Source organism: Giraffa tippelskirchi, chromosome 2 (genome assembly GCF_054371585.1).
Source record: "Giraffa tippelskirchi isolate mGirTip1 chromosome 2, T2T-mGirTip1v1.2.pri, whole genome shotgun sequence".
In the NCBI taxonomy this organism is placed as follows: domain Eukaryota; kingdom Metazoa; phylum Chordata; class Mammalia; order Artiodactyla; family Giraffidae; genus Giraffa; species Giraffa tippelskirchi.
In genome coordinates this window covers 66,457,502-66,480,079 of record NC_137276.1, presented here as the reverse complement: position 1 = coordinate 66,480,079, position 22,578 = coordinate 66,457,502, and the positions used below count along the sequence as shown (strand labels likewise).

At 51.9% G+C, this 22,578-nt stretch overlaps 1 protein-coding gene across 16 annotated transcripts in view; it reads left to right on the top strand.

The window, feature by feature from the left end:
* Window positions 1-22,578, top strand: part of COL13A1 (collagen type XIII alpha 1 chain) — a 154,151-nt gene that overhangs the window by 106,829 nt on the left and 24,744 nt on the right. For 8 of the 16 annotated variants that reach the window (XM_081568261.1, XM_081568241.1, XM_081568248.1 and 5 more), the window contains 13 exons: window positions 4,856-4,900; window positions 6,424-6,450; window positions 9,544-9,597; window positions 10,571-10,657; window positions 11,470-11,523; window positions 12,660-12,704; window positions 13,081-13,149; window positions 14,415-14,438; window positions 15,988-16,050; window positions 17,140-17,184; window positions 17,559-17,711; window positions 18,251-18,349; window positions 19,677-19,721. In XM_081568261.1, coding sequence (XP_081424387.1) covers window positions 4,856-4,900; window positions 6,424-6,450; window positions 9,544-9,597; window positions 10,571-10,657; window positions 11,470-11,523; window positions 12,660-12,704; window positions 13,081-13,149; window positions 14,415-14,438; window positions 15,988-16,050; window positions 17,140-17,184; window positions 17,559-17,711; window positions 18,251-18,349; window positions 19,677-19,721 — 810 coding nt within the window. Of the gene's footprint in view, window positions 1-4,855; window positions 4,901-5,781; window positions 5,815-6,423; window positions 6,451-7,212; window positions 7,276-9,543; window positions 9,598-10,570; window positions 10,658-11,469; window positions 11,524-12,194; window positions 12,240-12,659; window positions 12,705-13,080; window positions 13,150-14,414; window positions 14,439-15,987; window positions 16,051-17,139; window positions 17,185-17,558; window positions 17,712-18,250; window positions 18,350-19,676; window positions 19,722-22,578 lie in introns of all 16 variants that reach the window. The other 8 variants (XM_081568226.1, XM_081568281.1, XM_081568275.1 and 5 more) reach the window with 5 other exon arrangements.

Genomic DNA, 22,578 nt, shown 5'->3' with positions numbered 1-22,578 from the left:
CAGCGGGCCGTGTGCTGCCCAGCCCCACTCACACCCAGCCCCGTGGCCTAGACACTATGAGCGTTGTTGTGCGCCCATGTGGTACCTATTTGATCCAAATTTATGGCACCAATCTACTTTAAATGTGTTGCAAGACGCAAAATGTGTGTTTAAAGCATCACAACCTAGGCTCTCTTTCAAAAGGATTGATGAGTATTGTCAGACTGGGTATGGATCACAAAACCTGGTGAGAGCTTATCTCCAAGCACGTCAGAACTGGCCTGTCCATCTTGGCAGCAGGCGGGGTGCCTTTGACACATGTGGCAGTCTGGGTGTTAAGGCTTGGGGTTTGCATGAAGGACCAGAGCTGAGCACACATTCATTCCCATCCTGCCGGCTCCAGGCTGTGCGTCTTCAGACCAATGCAGGCAGGATGTGAGAATCTCGTGTTTACTCAGCTTGTAACTGAGGTCGCACCTCCTGGAGGCTGTGGGGCTCCCCAGAAAGAGCGACTCCCAGGGAAGGAGATCTGATGGGCCCTGTGGTCAGCTGGCTAGGGCGCTGGAGTGAGAGTGTGAGGAGCAGAAGGGCACCCACGCGGCCCATCTGCTCACCCCACCTCAGTCCTTCTACAAAACGGCAGGATCATTCTGACCTGCCAGTCAGAGCAAAGCATCACGTGGGTGGCCACACTTCTGAAGAATGATAACTAGAATTATATCTACTCTACCTTTCTGGGCCTCTTCGTGCCAGGCTGTATAGGGGCACTTTGCTTGCATCATCTCATCAGATCCTCATAACTGCTCTGTCAGGTAGGTTTTATTCTTATCCCCAGTTTACAGATGAGCAAACTGAGGTTCACAGAGGTGAATCCCCCTAGGGCCACAGTTACAAAGCAGTGAATCCAGGTCTGTCTGGCCGCAAAGTCTTGTTCTGGATGACTTTACTACCTGGGTTTTATGAGCCCAGGGGACCTATTATTTCCAATACCCCACCACCACTGCCTACTCCCACTCCCATCTCCTCTTCTAGAAGGAAAGAAGGAGGGAGCTGGCCTGTTTTCCTTCTTGCGAGAAGGTTGTGGCTGGATTCAGGCCCTCCTCCAAGTCTTCCAGGCTCTCTGTGAACATCTAAGGCAGAGAACTTGGGGGGTACTTTGTGTATTTTATTCAAAGAACCAAAGAAGGGGAGCACTTTGTCCATTTTCACTGATTCTACCCGGATGCTTCCCCAGGGAGCTGACCTGGTCCTGTGGCCTCCAATAAAGCCAGGAGAAGGCTGTCTGAGCCGTGCACCCCAGCGGAGAAACCTCCTAAAACTTCCCTGCACCCCCTGACTCCCAGAGGACCCTGGCAACCCTAGGCTCCATGCCATGCTGACATGCAGCAGAGCATGCTCTGTAGATGCAGAGTAGGGACAGCACTTGCTTTCAAAGCCAGGAATTCCTGGGGGGGGCATCCAGACCATTTCAATTAAAGCAGATCAGGGAGCTGAGACATGGGCCCCACATCTGAGGCCTCGTGGGGACTGACAGCACTCCTGCTCCGCCTGCCTCCAGCCCCAGCCTGTGTTCTCTGCGCCCTGTTTCTCCTGCACTCCCAAGTCCCCAGATTAATTAGAGCTGACTTTTCTTTTTGGAACTAACTACAAAATCAACCGATCTCAAATCGAGATTACAACCCAGCCGCCCTTCCAAAGCACTGGCCTTCGATGGGGCGCCTGACCCCGGTAATTCCCCGGATCACTTCCTGCCGGCCCTAATTACCGGAGGACCTGGCGTTTCCGTGGCCCCAGGCCTCTCCAGTCTGGAGCTGGCTCGGGAGAGAAGAGGGAGCCGAGCTGCCCTTCTCCTGGAAGGGAGCCCTGGGAACTCTTCAGGGGAGAGAAAGACATTAGCTCTCCTCACCCGGCTTTTCCAGCCCAGGAAAGGGCCCTGGTCCAGACTTAAGGCCTGAGTCACCTGCTGGCCTCCCCCCAGTCCTTCACTCCCCACACTTCTTCCCTGCAGAGAACAAAGAGTCTGTAGAGCTGTGCGGGCCCAGGCCCCCCCTCAACTCCCAGCAGGAGCCTCACGTTAGGGAGGTCCGTTCTTCTCCCCCTGCTTCTCTGGCCTGACCTTTGCTCGGCTGGGAACTGACCTGGAAGCCCCCCCACCTCTTGCCTCCTTTGCCAAGTTCCTGCCCTGTTTGTTCAACAAACAATAAATCACCAATTAAGAGAGCAGAACACGACTGGCTTATGCTCCAAGGAGCTTGCTTCCATCCCATCATCTGGGCAAAGGATGGGTCCTTTGCCCATCCTTTGGGAACCAGAATACAGAACCAGAATACAGAACCTATTGATGCTGGCAGGCTCTCCAGGCAGAGGCAGCAGGAGTCAGTGGCATCGTAAAAGTGGTGGCTGAGACAGCCTTCAGGGTCATTCAGGGTAACCCCCTATCTACCCACCTGAGCTCACCCAGCACTTTCTTAGCCACCAAGACCGTTCCAGGCCAGGCCATCAGAACCAAGGTTAAAAGAGCCAGCCTTTCGCAGGCCTGGCTCCACAGCATCAGCCCCACCCATACTCAGGGCATCCGGGGCAAGATCCTTTGTAATGCTTGGAGCACCCACTTCCCCAGCCACCCTGGGGGAGCCTCCAGGCTCCCTGCTAGGAGGACAAGAGGTGCAGGAGATAAACTGGGGCCCTCAGGTTTTGGCAAACTATGAGAGCTCTCTCCCCAGCTAAGATGTTAGTGAGTTAGTGGACCTAAATTCAGCACAATTCCAAACTTAAACCTTTTAAACAAACAAACAAAAAACTTTCATGTAGGAAAATGGGACTGAAGGAGCCTACAGGTGTGCTCTGACAAAGACACGCCACAAGGAAAAGCTCTGTGAACACACACGTGTCATTGTCCTCCCTGAATGGCCCCGGAAACACTCCCCACTCCACACCCCCCATCACCCCTGCAAATGGGTGCCCTTGCTCACAGCCACCCTGGAGTCCTTGATAATGACTCTCAGCCCGCTCTCATCTCTCCCATCATCCAGAATCAGTGTTTTCTGGTGCAAGCTGAGTCCAGTCCCTGGTTCAGAGGTCAGGCTGGGGTGAGCCCCCGGAGACAAACCCTGAAGAAGGAGACTGATGAGAGTGGAATGAGCCCGCGGGGTGGGGTCAGCCAGGGGCACCCTGGCTTCCTGCCCAGCAGACGGGTGGGGGTGAGGGAGGCCCTGAGATGGGGATCAAGGGAGTCTGGGTCACTTGCAGAATTAAGAGACTTGACCCAGAGGGAGGGGAGGGGCAAAGGTCAGCCATCCTAACGAGGAGACTGCCTCCTCTGAGGGGCCCAGATTTCCCTGGAGAGTGCAGTTGTATCTTCACATACAAACCTGCAGGGTCTGAAGACAACCCCGATTACATCAGACACCCTCACTCCCGGTTCTGATCTGCACAGCTTGTGTGGAGATTGGGGACAGAAACCCAGAGATGGAGCGTGGGCAGACCCCAGCATACTCCCCCGCTGAGGCACCCCAGGCTGTCCATTGGGGCAGGAGAAGACCCACTGAGCCCCTCATGGAACCACAGTTTTACCCAGAGCTAACATCCCCTCCCCCACAGAACCTTGTTCTGGGGCTGCCAACACACCCAGCATCAGCTCCTTGGCTTGGTCCTCCCAGGAGCAGGAGTGGGTAGGAGGTGTCTATCCTCACTTTGCAGGATCCTGAAGCCAGAGAGAGAACTTATCCGAGGTCACACAGACACCCAGCTCAGCTCTCTCACTGGAGGTGGGAAAGGTGAGGGTAGATGCACTGGAGGAAAGCTGACAGAAAGATGGAAAGAGAAAGAACGGGGTTCAAACGGGAGATCTCTGAGTAGTCAGGGCTGCCCAAGCTGACCTCCCACCTGTACCCACAACCACCCCAGGGGACTCTGTCTGGTGTCCCTCTGGGCTTAGTCAAGCCAGTTGAGTTGTTTGTAACTGAAAGTGGGGACTTCAGCTTATGCGATGTAGCTACGGGTACCAGAATTCTGATGAAGTCCTGCGGCGCCCTCTGCTGGCCATAGAGCAGAACTGTGGTCGCAGGCCAGCTGGGCTCCGCCTTTTTCTCTGGTGCCAGTGGTAAAAGACACAGCCCTGGGCTGAGCACTGACCCCTCACCCCTATGGGGCACAGACCTGAGGGCCCTCCAAAATAGAGGGCTTTGCCCTGATTTTGGCCTGCGGAAGGTGTTTAATGGAAGCAACGGATGCTTGAGGTTGCCAAGCAATAGAAGCATCTGATGCTTGGGGTTGGCCGAGAGAAATGGGTACCTGGGCTTTGGCAGACAAAAGACCTATGTGCAAATCTCTGCCCTGCATGACCTTGACCACCATACCTGGCCTTCCAGAGCTCACCTGTGGGACAGGAATAACATCCACTACCACACTGACTAGAGGGGATTCCTAGAGATTGAACAGAGGATGGATGTGACGGCTTCACTCAGTGCCAGATACAAACACAATAAATGGCTGTGCCTTTCTCTGCTCTTTCCCACAAGAGGGATTTTCCAGAATTTAGTGTCTGGGGCAGATCTGGGGCATGAGCTTGTCTCTTGTGGTCACTTCTGAGTCCAGCTCCACCACCCCTGCCTGTGTCTCAGGGGTCCTGGTAGGGTCGGGGTGAGGGAGGGCTCCTGCATTGGAAGCTAAAATTTCTGGGCCTTTGGCAGAATTTAGAGACCTGACCCAAAGAGGATGGTGTGAAGCCATCCCTGGCAGATGTGATTTGAACAGTAATCCCAAGCTTCTGGAGCGACCCCTGTTGCTGACATCCTCTCAGGCCATGCTTCAGGGCCGAGCCCTTGGGCCCTGAGTCTAGTTCTCTTCTCATTGTTTCTCTTGTTTCCTCCTGCAGGGAGAACGGGGCATGCCAGGGATGCCAGGCAAACACGGAGCAAAGGTACACAGCTCCCCACAGTCCCCAGCAGCTCCCCCAGCCCCAGTGCTCTCCCCTAGCGCCTCCTCCTTCTGCATCCTGTCCTCCCATAAAAACAGATGGGGGACACATTTCTTCTTGTCCTCTCCCCTTGCTGCCTGGCCTATTGTTCAGGCAGGGGTGCTCCTTTTCAGCCCATGAGCCATCAGTCACCAGCAGCCTCCCAGCATAGCCAGGCTTCCTCCTGGGCATCAGTGGGTCATAAAAAGAACCTCTCTGGCTGCACTCCTGAGACCCATGTGGGAGTCAGGATCCTCTAAAAATGACATTCACTTGAAATTTACTAAATGCTGTGCATGGCAGCTTATTTATCTCAAAGTTGGTGGTCTGGAGCTGATAAGGAAGTGGGGTTCACTCCCAGATGCTTCCCAGTCCACTGGGACTTAGAGCTAGAGGGCTCCCTTAAGGAGAGTTCCACAGGCAGCCTCAGGGGCCAGTGAGCTTAGTAAATTCAGCCACCTGCTATTGTCCACTTCCCCACAGCTCTCCTTTCCCCCCTTTCTGCTCCATCTCCTCCTCCTCCTCCTTTCATATCCCCACCCCCATTCCACTCAGGGATGCCCCCCATCTAGCCCAGCCAGGGGCTGCCTGCCATGGTGCCCTCTGAGTCTCCCAGGAGGGTCTGGAAGCCCAGGGAGCCCGGCTGAGCACAGAGGGTCTTTCTCAGGCCACTCTCTCTGAGTTGAGCTCAGCAACCCCCTTCCCCGTGTACCTGGGCAGCAGCCCAAAGTCTCCACATTGCATATCTCTCCAGGAGGAGGCTGGGAGAGGAGGCTAGCCACCTCCTCCATGCCCCCTCCCCCCCGAGGTGAGAAAGTCTCTATGCCCTTCCTTCTCTCTGCCAGGGGGCTCCTGGAACCACTGTGGCCGGGATGAAGGTCAGTGGACCTTGTAACTCAAGACCTGAGGGGCATGATGGGAGGGGTGGAGAGAGGACAGAGCTGGGGTTTCAGGGGCTCAGTGGGTGGCCACTGGACCAAGGCGGGAGCAGACAGAATTCAGAACCGTTGCCCTTAAAGCAATATGTATGCCAGATGCTCAGCTTGAACAACAGATGTTTAACTAAGCTGCGCAAGTAACTGGCAAAGGTTTACCAGTCTCAGCTGAAGATCCCACCAGCCTGCCAGCGTAAAAGGAGTCTAGTGCTTTGCTTGACTCTCCAGAATTCAGCTGGTGGGCAGGAACACTCCCGGAGCAGAAATTCTCTATGTGGATCTCCTGGCAGGTCATTTACAGGGACACAGCATCCATACAAAGCAAACGCCCTTTCCTTCCTCTCCCTCCTCCTGGGCTGCTTGCCTCTCACCTGCCACCATCTCACCTGCGGGAAGAATAAGGACGTCCAGGAGGGGCCTGAGTCCGAGGCAGAGGAAAGCCCTGAGCTGACCGGACACTTCTGCCCCCAAATGCCTTCACTCCTCTGCTCCTGCCCTCACTCATCTGGCTCTCTCACATTCTTTACCAGAGTCTTCTTTTCTCCCACACAGGGTGAACCTGGGATCCAAGGAGCCAAGGTACTGATACAGAGGAAATGTTCTGGGCAGCCCAGAGCATCAGGAGTGGGATGGAGGTGGGAGGGGCTGCTGTTGTTTTGCTCCTGGTCCCCCGAGGCTGGTCTGGGGCTGGGGACCTGACTAAGCAGAGGAGAACCCACCACAGAGGGGCTTTCTTGTCAAGAATACACTGGAGATGCCTCACTTCCCCCTTCCTGGATCCTGGCCCGGGTAACTGTCTGGTTTACATTCACACAAGCTGCAGCGGGTGGTGACATGGTCCCCTACACCCGCAGGGCTCTGTCTCTCATCCAGTCCAATAAGAAGTGTAACATGAGAAAAGTTTCCATGGTCAAAGACATTTGAGAAATAATGGAGTTTAAAACTATTACACAGGTTTCTTTCCTGCAGGCCTTCTCAGAGCCTTTAAAGTGCTAACTATACATTGGCAAACTTGGGGGCGGCAGAGAATGAGATGGTTAGATAGCATCATTGAATCAATGGACATGAATTTGAGTAAATTCCGAGAGATAGTGAAGGACAGGGAAGTCTGGCATGCTGCAGTCCATGAGGTCGCAGAGTCGGACACGACTGAGCGACTTAACAAAAACAAAGTAACTTCTGCGGCATTTTCAAACTTGCTGACGAGGACAATCTTTTTTTAAGAGGTGCGCCTTAGGGGGCAGGTGTTCTGGAAACACTCGTCTATGATTACTGCCCCTCGTACCCCTCACCACTCCCACCCCATACTCTTATCAGTGACTTTCTCTTCTTACCCCAAAGGGAGACCCAGGAGCAACAGGGAAGCTGGGGCCCCCAGGTTTGCCGGGAAAGAGGGGGCAGAGGGTAGGATACTGTGTCTCTGAGTGTGTGCTCCCTTCATCCCGGCCTCTCCTGGTCTCCCCGTGCCCACCCCTTGCCCCCGTGGGTGTCATGCTGCTTGCAGTGTGTGGTGGATGCACGTGTCGCCAGGAAGAAGGGAGTGCTGGCCGGGATGGCCTGCAAATCTTCAGAAATTCACACTCCAGGGCACAGCCTTTCTCCCTGAAAGCCATTGGGTACCCAAGAGGAAAGCCTAGCAGAAGGAAGGGAGGTCCTCCCTCCCCCTGCTCCCATCCCCCAGGACCTCAGCAGGGCAGCCCCACACCCTTCCCCTTGGACCGCCCCCGCCCCAGACAAGGCTATGCCCCTGCTAAAGCCGCAGGCACCGCAGGGCCAGCTGGGGCCTTAGGATTCATGTCCCCCTCACCACTGGGGCTTTTACCTGGCCCTCCTCTCCTCCCTGTGTGTGTGCTTAGTAGCTCAGTCACGTGCAGCTCTTTGCAACCCCATGGATTGTACCCCACCAGGCTCCTCTGTCCATGGGGATTCTCTAGGCAAGAATACTGGAGTGGGTTGCCATGCCCTCATCTTGTCATTCACATTTTCTACCCCAGGGCAAGTGGCAAGGGGATGACAGCTAAAGACTTGATGCAACATCCTTTGTGTCTTCCGCTGAAAAGTTCGTTGAGATATCCGAGTGAATTATGAGCCCAGGGCCTCAGTGTATATTATTACATATGAGAACCATCATTAGACTATGGCAAGTGGAGCTTCTCATGCTGGCCTGGAGGGGCACTCTCGAGGGGCCCTCCTGATACAGGCACTGTGAATCCAAGTGAAGTCTTGGTGACACAGAAGGAGAAGCATCAGGAGAGCTGGGTGCTGCACCCAGCTCTGCCACTGCTGCACTGAGGGGTCGTCCACAGTCACGGAGACCCTTCATCTCTGCAATGAGAGCGGGGCTCTGGGACCCAAGTCATGGGCGAGAAAAAGTATTCTTTGGTGGTAGAGTAGAGAAGGGTACTTGTTTACTGGGCTTCCTTGGTAGCTCAGCTGGTAAAGAATCCACCTGCCATACAGGAGACCCCGGTTTGATCCCCGGGTCGGGAAGATCCACTGGAGAAGGGATAGGCTACGCACTCCAGTATTCTTGGTCTTCCCTGGTGACTCAAATGGTAAAGATGGTAAAGAATCCACCTGCGATGTGGGAGACCTGGGCTCTATCCCTGGGTTGGGAAGATCCCCTAGAGAAGGGAACAGCTACCCACTGCAATATTTTGGCCTGGAGAATTCCGGGGATTGTATAGTCCATGGGGTCACAAAGAGTCAGACACGACTGAGCGACTTCCACTTGTTTACTAGGGCTGCCCTAACACAAGACCCCTGACTGGGTGGCTTCAACAGCAGACATTGATTGGCCCACAGTTCTGAGGCCGGAAGTCTGTGATCAGGTGTCAGCAGGGTTGGTTCCTTCTGCAGGGTGTCCCATGCCTCTCTCCTAGCTCCTGGTAGTTTGCTGGCATTCTTGGTCTTCCTTGGCTTGTTGAAGCATCACCCCAGTCTCTGCTTTCGTCTTCACGCAGTGTTTTCCCCATATGCATGTCTGTGTCCAAAGTTCCCTTTTCTTTATAAGGACACTGATCATACTGGATTAGGGGCCCACCCGCCTCCAGGGTGACCTCATAATTTAGCTAATTACATCTCTAGTGGTCCAATTGCCAAGTAAGGTCACATTCTGAGATACTTGGAGTTAGGACTCCAGCATATGAATTTTCACGGGACACAATTCAACCTGAGGCACACTTCTCAAAATATTCCTCCAAAGGAGAAGTTCTGGTATGATGGTTTTTGTCCTCCCTAGAGGCAGGGAGGAGATGGGCAGAAAGCTCTCCCTAGAGACCAGGAGCATCTAATTGCTAGATGTTACAAACATGAAAAACAGCAAAGCAGTTTTTAAAAAAGAATGCCAAATATTGGCATTCTGAATGGCTCATGTCTCCCTAGGAGACCCCCCTAAATGGCCTCAATGCTCTTGGCTCCTCTCCCTACATAAGTGCCCAAGGCCCCACCCACACAGGACTGGGAGGACAATGAGACCAGTGGGAAGTGTCCCAAGGAAGGAGTCAGGTCCCTGATAGGGTCCAGCAGGAAGTGAGTCCTTCAGAAAACAGCACGGGTAAGGGCAGGGAGGCAGGAGAGAAGAAAGTCAAGACCCAACTTGGAGGGCTGGTACCTTTGCCAACATATTAGAGAAACAGTTCCTAACCCAAACTGTCTGCATTTCCTCCACAGGGTGAGAAGGGGGCTGCGGGGTCCCCTGGGCCACTCGGCCTCTTGGGGCAGAAGGTGGGTAGCAACCAGCTCTGAATGGTGGGTTCTGTGTAGAAGTCCAGCATCCATCCCCACCCATATTTCCCACCCTGCACATTCACACGGGCCCCAGCATTACAGGGGTCCCTCCCAGATTGGGGGAAAGCATTTGGAACACAGCCAGATTCTGTTTTGGGGGACAGAAGCATGGGGTGCCACATGAGAGGTCCTGACTGTCCCCAAAAAGCCCCAAATTCAAAGAATTTACTAGCTATGACTTGGTCTGATTTCTCTGCACCAGGTCTGAAAGCGTAGTCTACAGTGTGTGAGCTCCATAGATATTCCATTTAGAAAAAAGAAATCAAATAAATTTGGCTCTATACAATAGCCCCCTCAGAATTCTACTCAATATTCTGTAATGGCTTATATGGGAAAAGAATCTGAAAAAGAGGAGATATATCTATGTATGTATGTATAACTGATTCACTTTACTGTATACCTGAAACTAACACAAGTCAACCATACACCAATAAAAATTGTTTAAAATAAATAAAGCAGGCTCCTCAGACAGTCATAAGCACCTTGGCCTGTCCAAGAGGCTCCTGACACCCCATGGTGAACGAGCCTGGAAAGCTTCATTTCATTTTGCCTTTCCAACATTGTTTGGCCACCAGACCCCTTTTTGTCACATTTTGAATATTTCCAACCTGCTGAAGGAGTGTTCCCTGAAACACACTTTGGGAAACCTCGATCCTGGTCCTGATGGGGATCTTGTTCTAGCTTACACCTGTTCCACTTCAGTAACCAGTTCCATTCTCTCCTCAAATCCCATGGCCAGGCTTCTGAAAGCCTCTGGTCCCCAGCCATGCTGGAGCCCACAGTTCCCCAACATTCAGCATAGACCGAGGGGCAGTCTGCTGTCTTCAGTCCTTTGAACTATGAGGGGAGAAAAGACAGACCAACCACCTCCCTCAAAGTTAATGATGGTAACTCTACTTTCCACCCCCAGGGAGAAAAAGGCGATGCTGGCAACTCCATTGGAGGAGGCAGAGGGGAACCCGGTCCCCCAGGGCTTCCTGGACCCCCAGGGCCAAAGGTGAGTCTTTCCCTGGGATCAGTGCTCAAGTCAAGTGTTTGCCTGTGGTCCTTATCCCTAGTCCATTCGGGGAACTCTGTATCCTGGGCACCTTGCCTTCTCTCCTCCTCTAAGTGTGTGGTTTTTCCAGTGGATTCTAGAAAGGTCCGAGCTCCTGGGACCGAGCTCCTACTTCCAACCACTGACCATTTGACCCTCCAGAAGAGATGCCCTCTCTGGGGCAGATGGAGGTAGGAGCCATTGACTCAAATGGCTGTGATGTAACTGAGTCAAGGACCAGTGGCTGCCGGGTCTTTGGATAATCAGAAAGGCCCGTAGCCTGGACTCTGAATCGGCCACAGAGCCTCCTGCCTCTCCCTCCTGCCTCTCCCTGCTCCTCCAGTCCTAGGCCTCCTGGGGCCCCCTCCCCACGTGCCTAGGCCCTTCCCACTCCCCTCTGCCTCCCAGGCAGGACCTGGTGAGATGAGTAAGTGTTCCAGGCTCCAAAATGACCTGCCTCCTACAGCTGGAAGTTGATGAGGGTCCATAGTTAGGGGCCTCAACAAGCTGGACACGTGAGTGTTGACTAAGAACTGAGGAGGGCCTGGCAGCGCAGAACTCAGAGGAGGAAAGAAATAGATCAGGAGGGCTGCTTGGAGGAGATGGGCCTTGGCAGGGCCCAAGGGTGGGGAAGTCAGACAGGTGGAATAGGGGGAGTTAGTGTATATAAGCGGGCAAAGAGATGGAGCCCAGAGACACTTGCTACAACATGAACGGCAGGACCATCTCTTGCCCCTTGTGCATCCTCATCCCATCTCTTTTCTGTTGCCCAGGGGGAAGCTGGAGCAGATGGCCAGGCAGGCCCCCCAGGACGGCAAGGAGACAAGGTACAGAGGGCCCCGATCTAAGAGCTGCAGGATGAGGGTCAGCTTGGGAGCTCAGAGGGAGAGAGAGTCTTGGTCGTCCCTGCCACTGGGCCCCCAGGCACAGGGCTGACAGTCATGACTCCTGCCTGCCACCTCTCGTGGTCGCCTTGTGCTTTGGGGAGCTTCCTCTGAGATGGTGGCCAAGCACAGGCAGGTCCAGGGATGAAACGCTGGGCCTGGGGAGTGCAGTGACCCAGAGCTGCTTCATCTACTAGTTTCCAACCACTGGCAAAGATGAGGCTCCATTCTCTCCAGCTCCTCCGGTGGGCAGGTCAGCGTGGTGTTGCTGTGTGCACTGCAAGACTGTGGGTGCGGGGAGGTGCTGACAGCTGGGTATGATGCTCCCTGAGCTGACCGACTGCAGCGTCAGCAGGAGTTGAGTTATATTAAAGGGGTTTTTTACCCTTTATTTTTACTTTCTGTTTTCATTTTTAAAACTGTGTTCAGTGCTCACATTTTCCCAGATTGAGTATGGAACTGCGATTTGCTTTTCACAGTTTACACCACCTTTCGTTTATCCCCCACGGTTCTGTCTTGTTTCCAACAAGTAAAAATCCTCCCCCACCCAACCTGCTCCAGGAGGCAAGGTGTTTTTAATCCCTCACCCTGGCCCCTTGTGTTTCCTCCCACAGTTTGGGTCTTCCACCAGCAGACAGGAACCGCCAGGGCTCTCCAAGGTGATTGGCGACCACCCAGGCAATTGGCACAAAGTTTCTGAACCCGTGCTCCTTGAGCAGGATGGGAACAGAGGGGCAGAGGGTCTAGTCTCTGCTCCCAAGGAGGTGGCTGACTTAGGGGACTAAGGAGAGGTGCCCAGACAAACAAGGATAGAATCACCAACAGCTAACGCAGGACAGAAAGAAGACCTTCCAGTGTGAAGCTGGAGGGATCTTAGAGAGAGAGAGAGGGGCGTTCGGGCTGGCGGAGGCGCTTCCAGAGGGGTGGACCCTGAATGAGATGGAGCCCTGTGCCCTCCTGGCCTGGGCTGAGCTGAGCCTCCCAACCCCTCTAGGGCCCCAACACACAGACCATCTGGGGACATCAGATTCTCTGTACCTGCTTTATGCCTATTTCACTTCAATTTTGTCCTGCAACAGGGGGAGCCTGGAGCAGCTGGAGAACAGGGACCTGCTGGCCCCAAGGTACGTGCATCTCTCATCCAGAGAATCAGGGTACCACATCTCAGCTCCCTGGGGTCATGGTGTGAAGTGGCTCATCTGGGGCCCTCCAGCAAGAGCAGTCTGGCCCCAGATATGTTGTCTGGCTAGGATGTCTGACATTGCAGCCACAATCAGACTCAGTGTCCCCCAGGTCTGTCTAGTCCAGGGTTCTCCATTAGTTCTGGACTCCCTGAGCATCCTCTGAGCCTGTCTGGAGCCCCAGTAGCCACCACCAGCTGCTCTGGATCCACCTGTACAGCCAGTGTCAGCTGTGATCCCATTTGGTAGGAGCAGGAGTTGCCTGTCCTGAGGTCCCCCCTGACCCAGGCCCTGGGTACAGGTATCATTTGTCTCCTAGGGCTCCAAGGGCGAACCTGGGAAAGGAGAGATGGTGGACTACAACGGGAACATCAACGAGGCTCTCCAGGTGAGTGAAACCGCCCAGAGACAGAGATCTAGAGTTCCTTGTGGGCCTTTGGGCTGGGCCCCAGGCCTGATGAGAGATCTGAGCCTCTAACACTCCAGCTCATGTCCCTGAGGCCTTGCCACTAGGCAGAGCTTCCAGGGAGCTCCCTTGTCTTCTCTCCTTCGGCCTCCCCCATTGGCCCTCTCATTTGAAATCCAAGTGACCCTGCTCTGAGTCACTGAGAACCGTAAGTGGAGCATCCTGGCACCTGTGGGGTGCTGGCCCACTTGGAGTTCTGGAACTCTCATTTCTTTGGCACACAAACTCCCCCCTTCACTTGGTAGAACTTGTCTTTCTGGAACCCATCTACCTTTGTGTCAATGTAATATTTCGGGTTCATATGGTACCCTCCTTTAAGAGTGGGGTTCTTGGGACTTCCCTGGTGGTCCAGTGGTTAAGACTCCGTGCTTCTACTGCAGGGAGCCTGGGTTCAATCCTTGGTTGGGGAACTAAGATCCCTCATGCCATAAATTTTTTTTAAAAAAAGCAGGGTGTTACTGATATTTGGGGCTGGTTAATCTTGGTTGTGGGAAGGCTGTCCCATGTGCCGGAGGATGTTCAGCAGCATGCCAGGTCTCTACCCACTAGATTCCAATAGATGGCACCTCTGTCATTGCCTCCCAGCTATAAAAAATAAAGTATGTCTCTGCACACTGCCGAATGTCCCCAGGGGGACAAAATCACCCCAGATTGAGAACCGCTCCTTTAAAGGAATCCTTGTACCTATGTGAATCCATTTTCAAGGTGTACAGATTTTTTTGAATGCCAACAATTGTCCCTATAATTTATTTTCAAGTAGCTCCGTGTTTTGTTCTACTGTGTTTAAAGGGAGGTACATCTTTTTAAAGGGAGGTACATCAGATCCTTAAATCTGGGTCTTAGAAGAAGGGGGAAGGTGAAAGGAGGGTCCCGGTCAGTGATTAGAAAGAAGACATGCTTCTTTCTTCCCTCTCTGGTAAAGGGACAGTTTGCAGTCCACTTTAAGGCGTGTCTGAGTCTGCTGTAGACAGCATTTGGTGCTCGTGGGGTGTTCTCTGCCCAGTGATTATGAACCTCTGGGAGAGGTGAGGGTGGGATAAGTCTGGGAGGCACAGAGTTCCCGAGAGGGTCTACCTGTGTGGTGCTTCTTCAAGGGCCCAGCGCCCACACTTCCAAGACTGTTTTGAGAGACCCTCCAGGTGGCGCTTGGTTTGCTCTTCAACTGATCACGTGGTGTTGATTTTTAGGAAATCCGGACACTGGCCTTGATGGTGAGTCCTCGTCCCTTGATTCCCCTCTGGGTGCTGGGCTGAGGGCTGCGGGTGGGCAACCTGAAAGCCAAGCCTGGAGGTCTCCCCTCCAGAAGGTTAGGGTAGACCCTGCTGTGCTGGGGCAGGGACTGGCCTGAGCCTGAGCAGGATCATAGCTGTCATCTGGAGTGGCTCTTCACCAACTCAGCAGGGCACTCCTGTCAAAGGATAAATGCTGCATTCTCTCTGCAGTGGCGTCGAGCAAGTAGTGGTATGGAGGAAGATATTTCTGTTTCTCCTTTAACCCAATCTTTCACTAATAAAGTATAATCCTAAGAAATCAGTAGCAATCCTCCACCTTTCCTGGAAATCAACTTCATTATTTGCATCTGGAAAATCGGTGTGTTCTAAACCTGGATCCTGCATGGGTGCCCACCAGTGATAGGGCCTCAGTGAATATCTGCAGTTAAAATGATCATCTCTTGCTTTAACTTCCAAGTCAGAGAAAAGAGCAGAGATCAAGAAGTTCTCAAACTACTTACATTATATGTCATTCAATATTTTTTAGTGGCCATATGCCAGAGAACATGCTTAGAGATGATGCAAATCCAGAACTAAGCACCAGTCATTTAAAGGGAGGTGCATCTTTTTAAAGGGAGGTACATCAGAGCCTTAAATCTGGGTCTTAGAAGAAGGGGGAAGATGAAGGGAGGGTCCCAGTCAGTAGGGACTGGTATTAACCAAATGGTTCCAGAATCAGTGAGCTTCATTTGGAAACATTTAAATATATTATTTGAAATAGCTATTTGAAACAAAACTTTCATGGAAAAATTTTTTAATTTTTAAAATCAACCTTGAATTAACTGTACATACAATAAAATGTACTCACTTTAGGTGTAGAATTTGTTGAGTTTTGACAAATGTATATAGCCTTGTATCCACCACCTCAATCACTCAGAAAATTCCTTTATGAGACTCAAGAGTCAGTCCCACACTTACCCCACTGATCTGCTTTCTGTCACCGTAGCTTAGATCTGTCTTCAGTTCTGGAGTTTCTTATGAATGGAATCAGTCAGTATGTCAGCATCTACATCTGGCTTCTTTTGCTCTGTATCATGTGTCAGAGTTTCTTTCTTTTATGGCATGGCCTGTGCAGTGCTTGGTTCTTTTTTCACTGCTGTATATTATTCCACTGTATGAATGTACCAGACATTCACCTGTTGATGGACATTTGGGTTGTTTCCCAGAGACAATTTTAAATCACTGTCAGGGAAGGTCAGATTTGTCTTCTAGGAACCCAAGGAGCCCCCAGGGTGTAACGGGAAGGGGAGGAAGAGGCTGATAGGTGTGGCTCTAGGATCCCCACCCCTGTCTTTAGCCTAAACACACTCAGAGCTTACCTGCCTTACACCGTGGAGTCTCCTTGTTATTTTCTTTGCAAAAAAAAAAAAGTGTTCCTACTGCTGATGAAATGTTTGGAAATAATCAGCCTCCACATACACCTCCCTGGAGACAGGCCATCCCTCCTCAGTCGTAAAGTTCTCCCACGGGTCTCTCTTTCCTTTCCTAGGGGCCCCCTGGTCTTCCTGGGCAGATCGGCCCACCCGGAGCTCCAGGGATCCCAGGCGAGAAGGTAACACTGTCTTGACAAGGGAGATACAGACCCTGCAGAAGCCCTGCATGCATCTCTGAGCACGGGACCCCATGGCTGCCCCCATCTGTGTCCTTCTTATGTTCCCAGGGCCATCACCCCACTCCAGCCTGTAATTCTCCCCAAGCTCCAAGGCATCGCCACCCACCATGCCTCCCACACCCTCAACTCTGCCATTCTTCCCTCACTATCTGTCTCAGCCTCCTGTAATTCACAGGCCCCTCTGATATGGTGAGGCCTGGGTCTAGACGAGCCCCCACCCTAGCTGGACCCACAGCAGGGACCCAACCCGCCATCACAGTACGTAGCACTTAAGCCCCTCCCCAGGCTCACCCCTCCCTCCATTCCTGCTTCCTTTTATCCTCTGCCCTCATCCCTGTGAATTTTCTCAGAAAGCCATACTCATTTGTCCTTCTGTCCTCTACTCATGAGGCCTTCTGCCCTAAAGTACCTTCTTGTCTCCCCTACCTTTCAAACTCCTCATATTTCAATCTCACCTTGAAGACCACCACCTCCTCCCTGAAGCCTTACCTGATCTACCAGGAGGAATTCACTGCTCTTTCCTCTCAGCTTGCTTTGGTGATGCAGCTGGTTATTTGCTGTGCTGTGTTTAGTTACTCAGTCATGTCTGACTCTTTGCCACCCCATGGACTGTAGCCTGCCAGACTCCTCTGCCCATGGGGATTCTCCACGCAAGAATCCTGGAGTGGGTTGCCATGCCCTTCTCCAGGGGATCTTCCAAACCCAGGGATTGAACCCAGGTCTCCCACATAGCAGGCGGATTCTTTACCATCTGAGCCACGAAGGAAGCCCAAGAATACTGGAGTGGGGAGACTATCCCTTCTCCAGGGGATCTTCCCTACCTAGGAATCAAACCGGGATCCACTGTTCATTAACCACAGGCCCTGGGCTCACAACTTTGCACTGGGGTCCTCACTTGTAAAACAGAGTCAGTGAAAGTATATACCTTCCACGTGAGTGTTGAGGACACGTGACACAGCAAGTGCTTTATGAATAACAGCTACCGTTCTCCTCTGGTCCGAGAGTGACCTTGGGTTGTTCTGGCTGCAGGGGGAGATTGGACTGCCAGGCCCTCCCGGACTCGACGGGGAAAAGGTAAGGACACACCCAGACAAACCTCTAAAGATAGCCTTTGCCCTGGTGGTGAGGGTGCAGAAGGCTCTGGAGGGATCCCGGGTGCACACCTTGTGGGGAAGGGAGAAGGAGAGGGGAGGGGGGACCCACCTGTGGGAGCCCCCCGATCACCACTGCTGGCCCCAGGAAGAGCCAGGCAGACCCACCCTGGGATGGGCCGGGGCTAGTGGCCAAGGTCTCTCAGATTCCCACCAGCAGCTGCACGGACTCTCTGTCTGGTCCAATAAAGCACCAAAGAGCCAAGTCCTTTGGGCCCCCCGCACCCCATTCTTTCATGTTCTTCCCCTCCATCCTCCATTGGTGTATCTAATACGTGTTGTTGATATTTTCTCGAGGGACCCCGAGGCAAACCAGGAGATGTGGGCCCTCCTGGTCCCCAAGGCCCCCCAGGAAAGCCTGGGCCTGCAGGAATGAAGGGAGAAGATGGCCTCCCTGGGAGCCCAGGAGAGAAGGGGGAGAAAGGGGAGACGGGGCAGCCAGGACCACCGGTGAGTGCCAGGGCCCACCTAGCATGATACAGCTGTGTGCTGTGCCAGGTGCAGCTGGAAACCAGGGTCGGGAGCCAGGGACAGGGGCTCACCTGCTTTCTCCTCCAGCCTTACTTTATGAAAGCTGGTTTCCTGCCTAAAGAGACCTGGGTCCTGCACTGTCACCTCCCATTCGCAGGAAAGTCACTGAGCCTGGCAGAGCCTCAGTTTCCTCATCTGTAAAATGGGGATGATAATGCCATCCCTGGATACCTCACTGGGTTGTTGGGAAGATAAAGTTGTGGGTGTAAAACTGTCTTTCGGGACAGCATACAGAAGCCCTAGACCCAGGAGAGGTACAAATAAGGAACCTTGCCCAGGCCAGCTAAGTTTGACCTAAGAATCTTCTTTGGGCCTCACGGCTTCCATCTGAGAAATGGACAGCACCCTAGACGTCTGCTCTCAGGGGAAGGGGGTCCTACGTGCATGCCGCAGCTGGTCCGCAGACCTCAGTGTGAGGACCTAGCCCTTGATTAACAGAGATCTTTGTCAATCCGTAGGGTCTAGACGGCCCAACTGGGGAGAAAGGAGAACCAGGTGATCAAGGGAGACCCGGAGCGACTGGACTTCCTGGCCCAATTGGGCTCCCAGGATTTATAGTAAGGCGAGGGGACTGAGCATCACGGTTGTCAGCAGACCTCTGCTGACAAGGGCAAGCAAGTTGGGTGCCCTGACTGCGGTCACCTGTCTAGCAGGTGCCTGGTGTGATGAGGCTGCACTGACCTCATCTGCCATCCCAGCCTGGGGGTGGGAGGGGCCTCTGGATGAGCAGCTGTTCCCTGAGGGGCAGATGGGTGTCAACAGGGGTTCCAGCTCCCTCCGCTCACAACATGGTGGCCTTCGTCTCCAGGGGCCAACAGAGTTCAAAGTTGCCAGAACCTTGGACTTGGAGGAATCCTCCTCTTAGAAATAGAAAGAACCTCAGAGGTCAACCAGTCCTACCTCTGACCGAGTGCAGGGGCCCTCGGAGGCCACTGACTGCCCACTCAGCTGGGACAGGCAGGCAGCTGGTGGCCTCCTGCCATGTCCCTTCCAAACTGGAGGGAGTGCTCCCTATGTGATGTGAGGGTCCCCCAGCAACACCCTGTGGGCCTGGCTCTGCTTCTGGAGCCATATTTGTTTTCGGTAGCTGCATAACAAGTCACCACAAATTCAGTGGCTTAAAACAACACACGTGTGTTATGGCAGGTTCCATGGGTCAGGAGTCCAGGCATGGGGCCTCTGCACAGCGCCTCTCAAGGCTGCAGTCAGGTTGCCATCGGCTGCATTCCCATTTAGCACTGGGGTCCTCTTCCAAGCTTGCTGCTGTTGGCATAATTCAGCCCTTTCTATAGTAGGACTGAGTCCCTCAGCTCCTACGGGCCACCTACAGTTCCCAGCCACACAGCCTTTCTCATAGTAGGTAAATCACATTACAGTAGCTTGCTTCTTCAAGGCCAAGGCCAGCAGGAGTGTCTCAGTGCACGTGAGCAAGACAGAGGTGTGCGTGCGTGTGTGTGTGTGAGAGAGACATACTTGTAACACGATCTTAACCTATCAGTTGTATAACATCTGTATAATTTGTAACTAAGCTTATAACATAATCACAAGAGAGACAGACCATCACCTTTTCCGCAGGCCATATTCTGTTAGTTACAAACAAGTCCCAGGTCTATGCTAGGGTCTCTACCCTACAGGATCCATGCAGAATATCAGCCTCTCCTCCCATGTGCTGTTAATAGAACCTCAGATTCAGTAAGCCAGTGATCACAGGCTCCCTGCCCTGGTCTTCCTCCTCAGGCCAGTTACCCCCTATAGCTTCCCAGGCAGTCCTTGCAGACACCTAGACGTAGCCTAGTCCCGGTCTGGTTTGTCACAGATTTCAGGGTGTCTATCCTGGGCTCCCCAGAGTGCTGGCATCCATGCCATGTTGTTTTGTGTCCACAGGGAGAGAAAGGAGAACCAGGGGAGAAGGGTGACCCAGGAATGGAGGTAGGTTGTGCCTGCTCTGCGGCTTGTGTCATGGAGATTGTGACAGGGACCTCATCATACCACAGACTCCAGTGAGCACAGCATTGCCGTGCTCTAGAATGAAACTCGCAGCTGCCTGGCACAGGAAGAGGGCAGGAAACATTTCCTGAGCACTTCAGGATCATTGTGAAGTTCGCTCCACTGATCAAGTCCCTCGGTGGCGTTCACATGGCACCTGCCATGTTCCATTCCCAGTGCTAGAGCCTGGAGACAGGAAATACACAGACCGCCCCTGTGCAGCAATCTCCACTTGTGGGCACTAGAATGGCAGCAGCTCTGGGAGTTGGGTGAGCACCCCAGAGGATGGGTCATTGGAGCAGAGTTTGTAGGAGTTTGCCCAGAAGCTCCAGAGGTAGGGTTTCCAGAGAGAGACAGTGTTCTTATGAGAAGTGTGGTGGTGAAGGAGAAAGGAGAGAACAGTGGAGTGGGAGGTAGTCAGGATGGAAGCCACCTTCTCATAAGACAGGAGGGAATCAGGCTCAAGGAAAGACCCAGGAAAGCAAGAGAAATCAAGGATGCATGAGGGAGAGGCTCTTTGTTGGGAGAGCCCACGCCACCCCAATACCACCACCACAGAGAGATCCCCAAACCTTCTCAGTCCCTGGAGAAGTCTCCTCAGTCACCCTTCAGTGTCACCAAGCCCCGTCAGCATTTAGTAACCCAGACTTGATTATAGAACATGTGTGTTATTTATTTGGATAGCCTCCTAAGGAAATGCTCTGAAATTCAGGAAACGCATAATATGCAGAAATGTTCCTTCCAGATGTATTTAAAGTACAAATTGGAAACAGCCTGCATTTCTAACAAGGAGGAAATGATTAAATAACTTACTGCAACAATACTAATGGTAATAATAGTCCCCATGTTGGAGAGTTTTTCTCATGCCAAGCCCTGCTCCAAGCCCTGGCTAGTAGGAACTCATTTTTATTCTATTCAGTGAAGAGCACATCAACATGGAAAGGAGGTTTGTGGGGGACACGCAAAAATGGAAAAATGGGTTTCAAGTGAAAAAGAGAACCAAATTTTATATATATGTATGTATATATATATACATATATATATGAAATATCATCATAAGTATAGATACACATTCAAATACATTTTATGTATCAAGAAAGTATAGAAGGAAATAAAGCAAAATATTAGCATTACTCAGAGATATTTATGCTTTTTCTTTCTTTCAATTATCTTTTTTTAATTAATTAATTTTTTAAATTTATTTATTTTTTAACTGAAGGATAATTGCTTTACAGAATTTTGTTGTTTTCTGTCAAACCTCAACATGAATCAGCCATAGGGATACATTCTCTTTAATTTACTATGTTAATGAATTTGTATTCCTTTAAAATTTTTAATATTTTTAATTATCACATAGTAAAATTGACTTTTCAGGGATGTGTGTACAGGTCTATGAATTTTAATATATTCATGATTTGTATAACCTCTACCCCCATCAAGATATATGATTTACTTGTTTATACTAAGAAAAAAGGTAGTAAACATTTTTTTTAAGAAGGTAGAGTTTGCAAAGATTGCATTCGCTACAAAGTGACTATAGTATTGCGAAGCTAAAAACTCCACATGGCCAAGGGACAACAGGAGTTCCCTGTCTGCCAAGTGCAGGGGCTCCCTTTGTGGTCACCTGGCAGAGGGTCCCCATGCTGGCCACACTCCAGGGGATTCTGTCCCTGGAAGGGTGAGGTGTCCAAGGAGAGTCCAGAGGCTGAAGTGGAGGGACCCACTCAGAAAAGAGCAGGCAGGTCTCCTCTCAGCCTCTTGGGTAACTGACTGTGGACAAATGGATGTCCACCTTCACCAGAGACAGAATCTACCCTTCACAGCATCCTCCTCTGAGAGGAAGACCTCCCAGGGTTCCTTCATCTTCACTGTCCAGCCCAAAGCTCTTCTACTTTAACCTACCCTCAAAGGAAATGGAGACCCATATTCCCCCTCCTGTCTGTTACCAACCTGGGGAGCTTGAGGAATATTCTTGAGAAGTATCTCAGTCTCCTTCCATTCTAGATAACCAATCTCTGTTTCTTTAAGCTAAAGGTCTCAAACCCAAATGCCAGCCAGGACCAAGCATGCAACAAATGAATGCAAAAGGTCTGGGTTCAGAACAATAGAGAGGGACTTCCCTGGCGGTGCAGTGACTAAGACTCCGCACTTGCAGTGCAAGGGGCACAGGTTTACTCCCTAGTCAGGGAGCTAAGATCCCGCATGCTGCATGGCACAGCCAAAAATCAAAATAGCAAAAAACAATAGGGAGTGGTGAGGACTAGGGTAAACCGAAGAACTGAAGCCCCACCCAGTGGGGAAAGCTCTCCTTGAGCTTCAGATAATTGTTGCCAGGCAAGAACAAGAGCAGGTTCAATAGTACGTGAACCATGAACTTCCAGATGTTCAAGCTGGTTTTAGAATAAGGCAGAAGAACCAAAGATCAAATTGCCAACATCCGTTTGATTATTGAAAAAGCAAGAGAGTTCCAGAAAAACATCTATTTCTGCTTATTGACTATGCCAAAGCCTTTAACTGTGGATCACCACAAACTGTGGGAAATTCTTAAAGAGATGGGAATACCAGATCGCCTGACCTGCCTCTTGAGAAATCTGTATGCAGGGCAGGAAGCAACAGTTAGAACTGGACATGGTACAACAGGCTGGTTCCAAATAGGGAAAGAAGTACATCAAGGCTGTATATTGTCACCCTGCTTATTTAACTTATATGCAGAGTACATCATGAGAAATGCTGGGCTGGATGAAGCACAAGCTGGAATCAAGATTGCCGGGGAAAATATCAATAACCTCAGATATGCAGA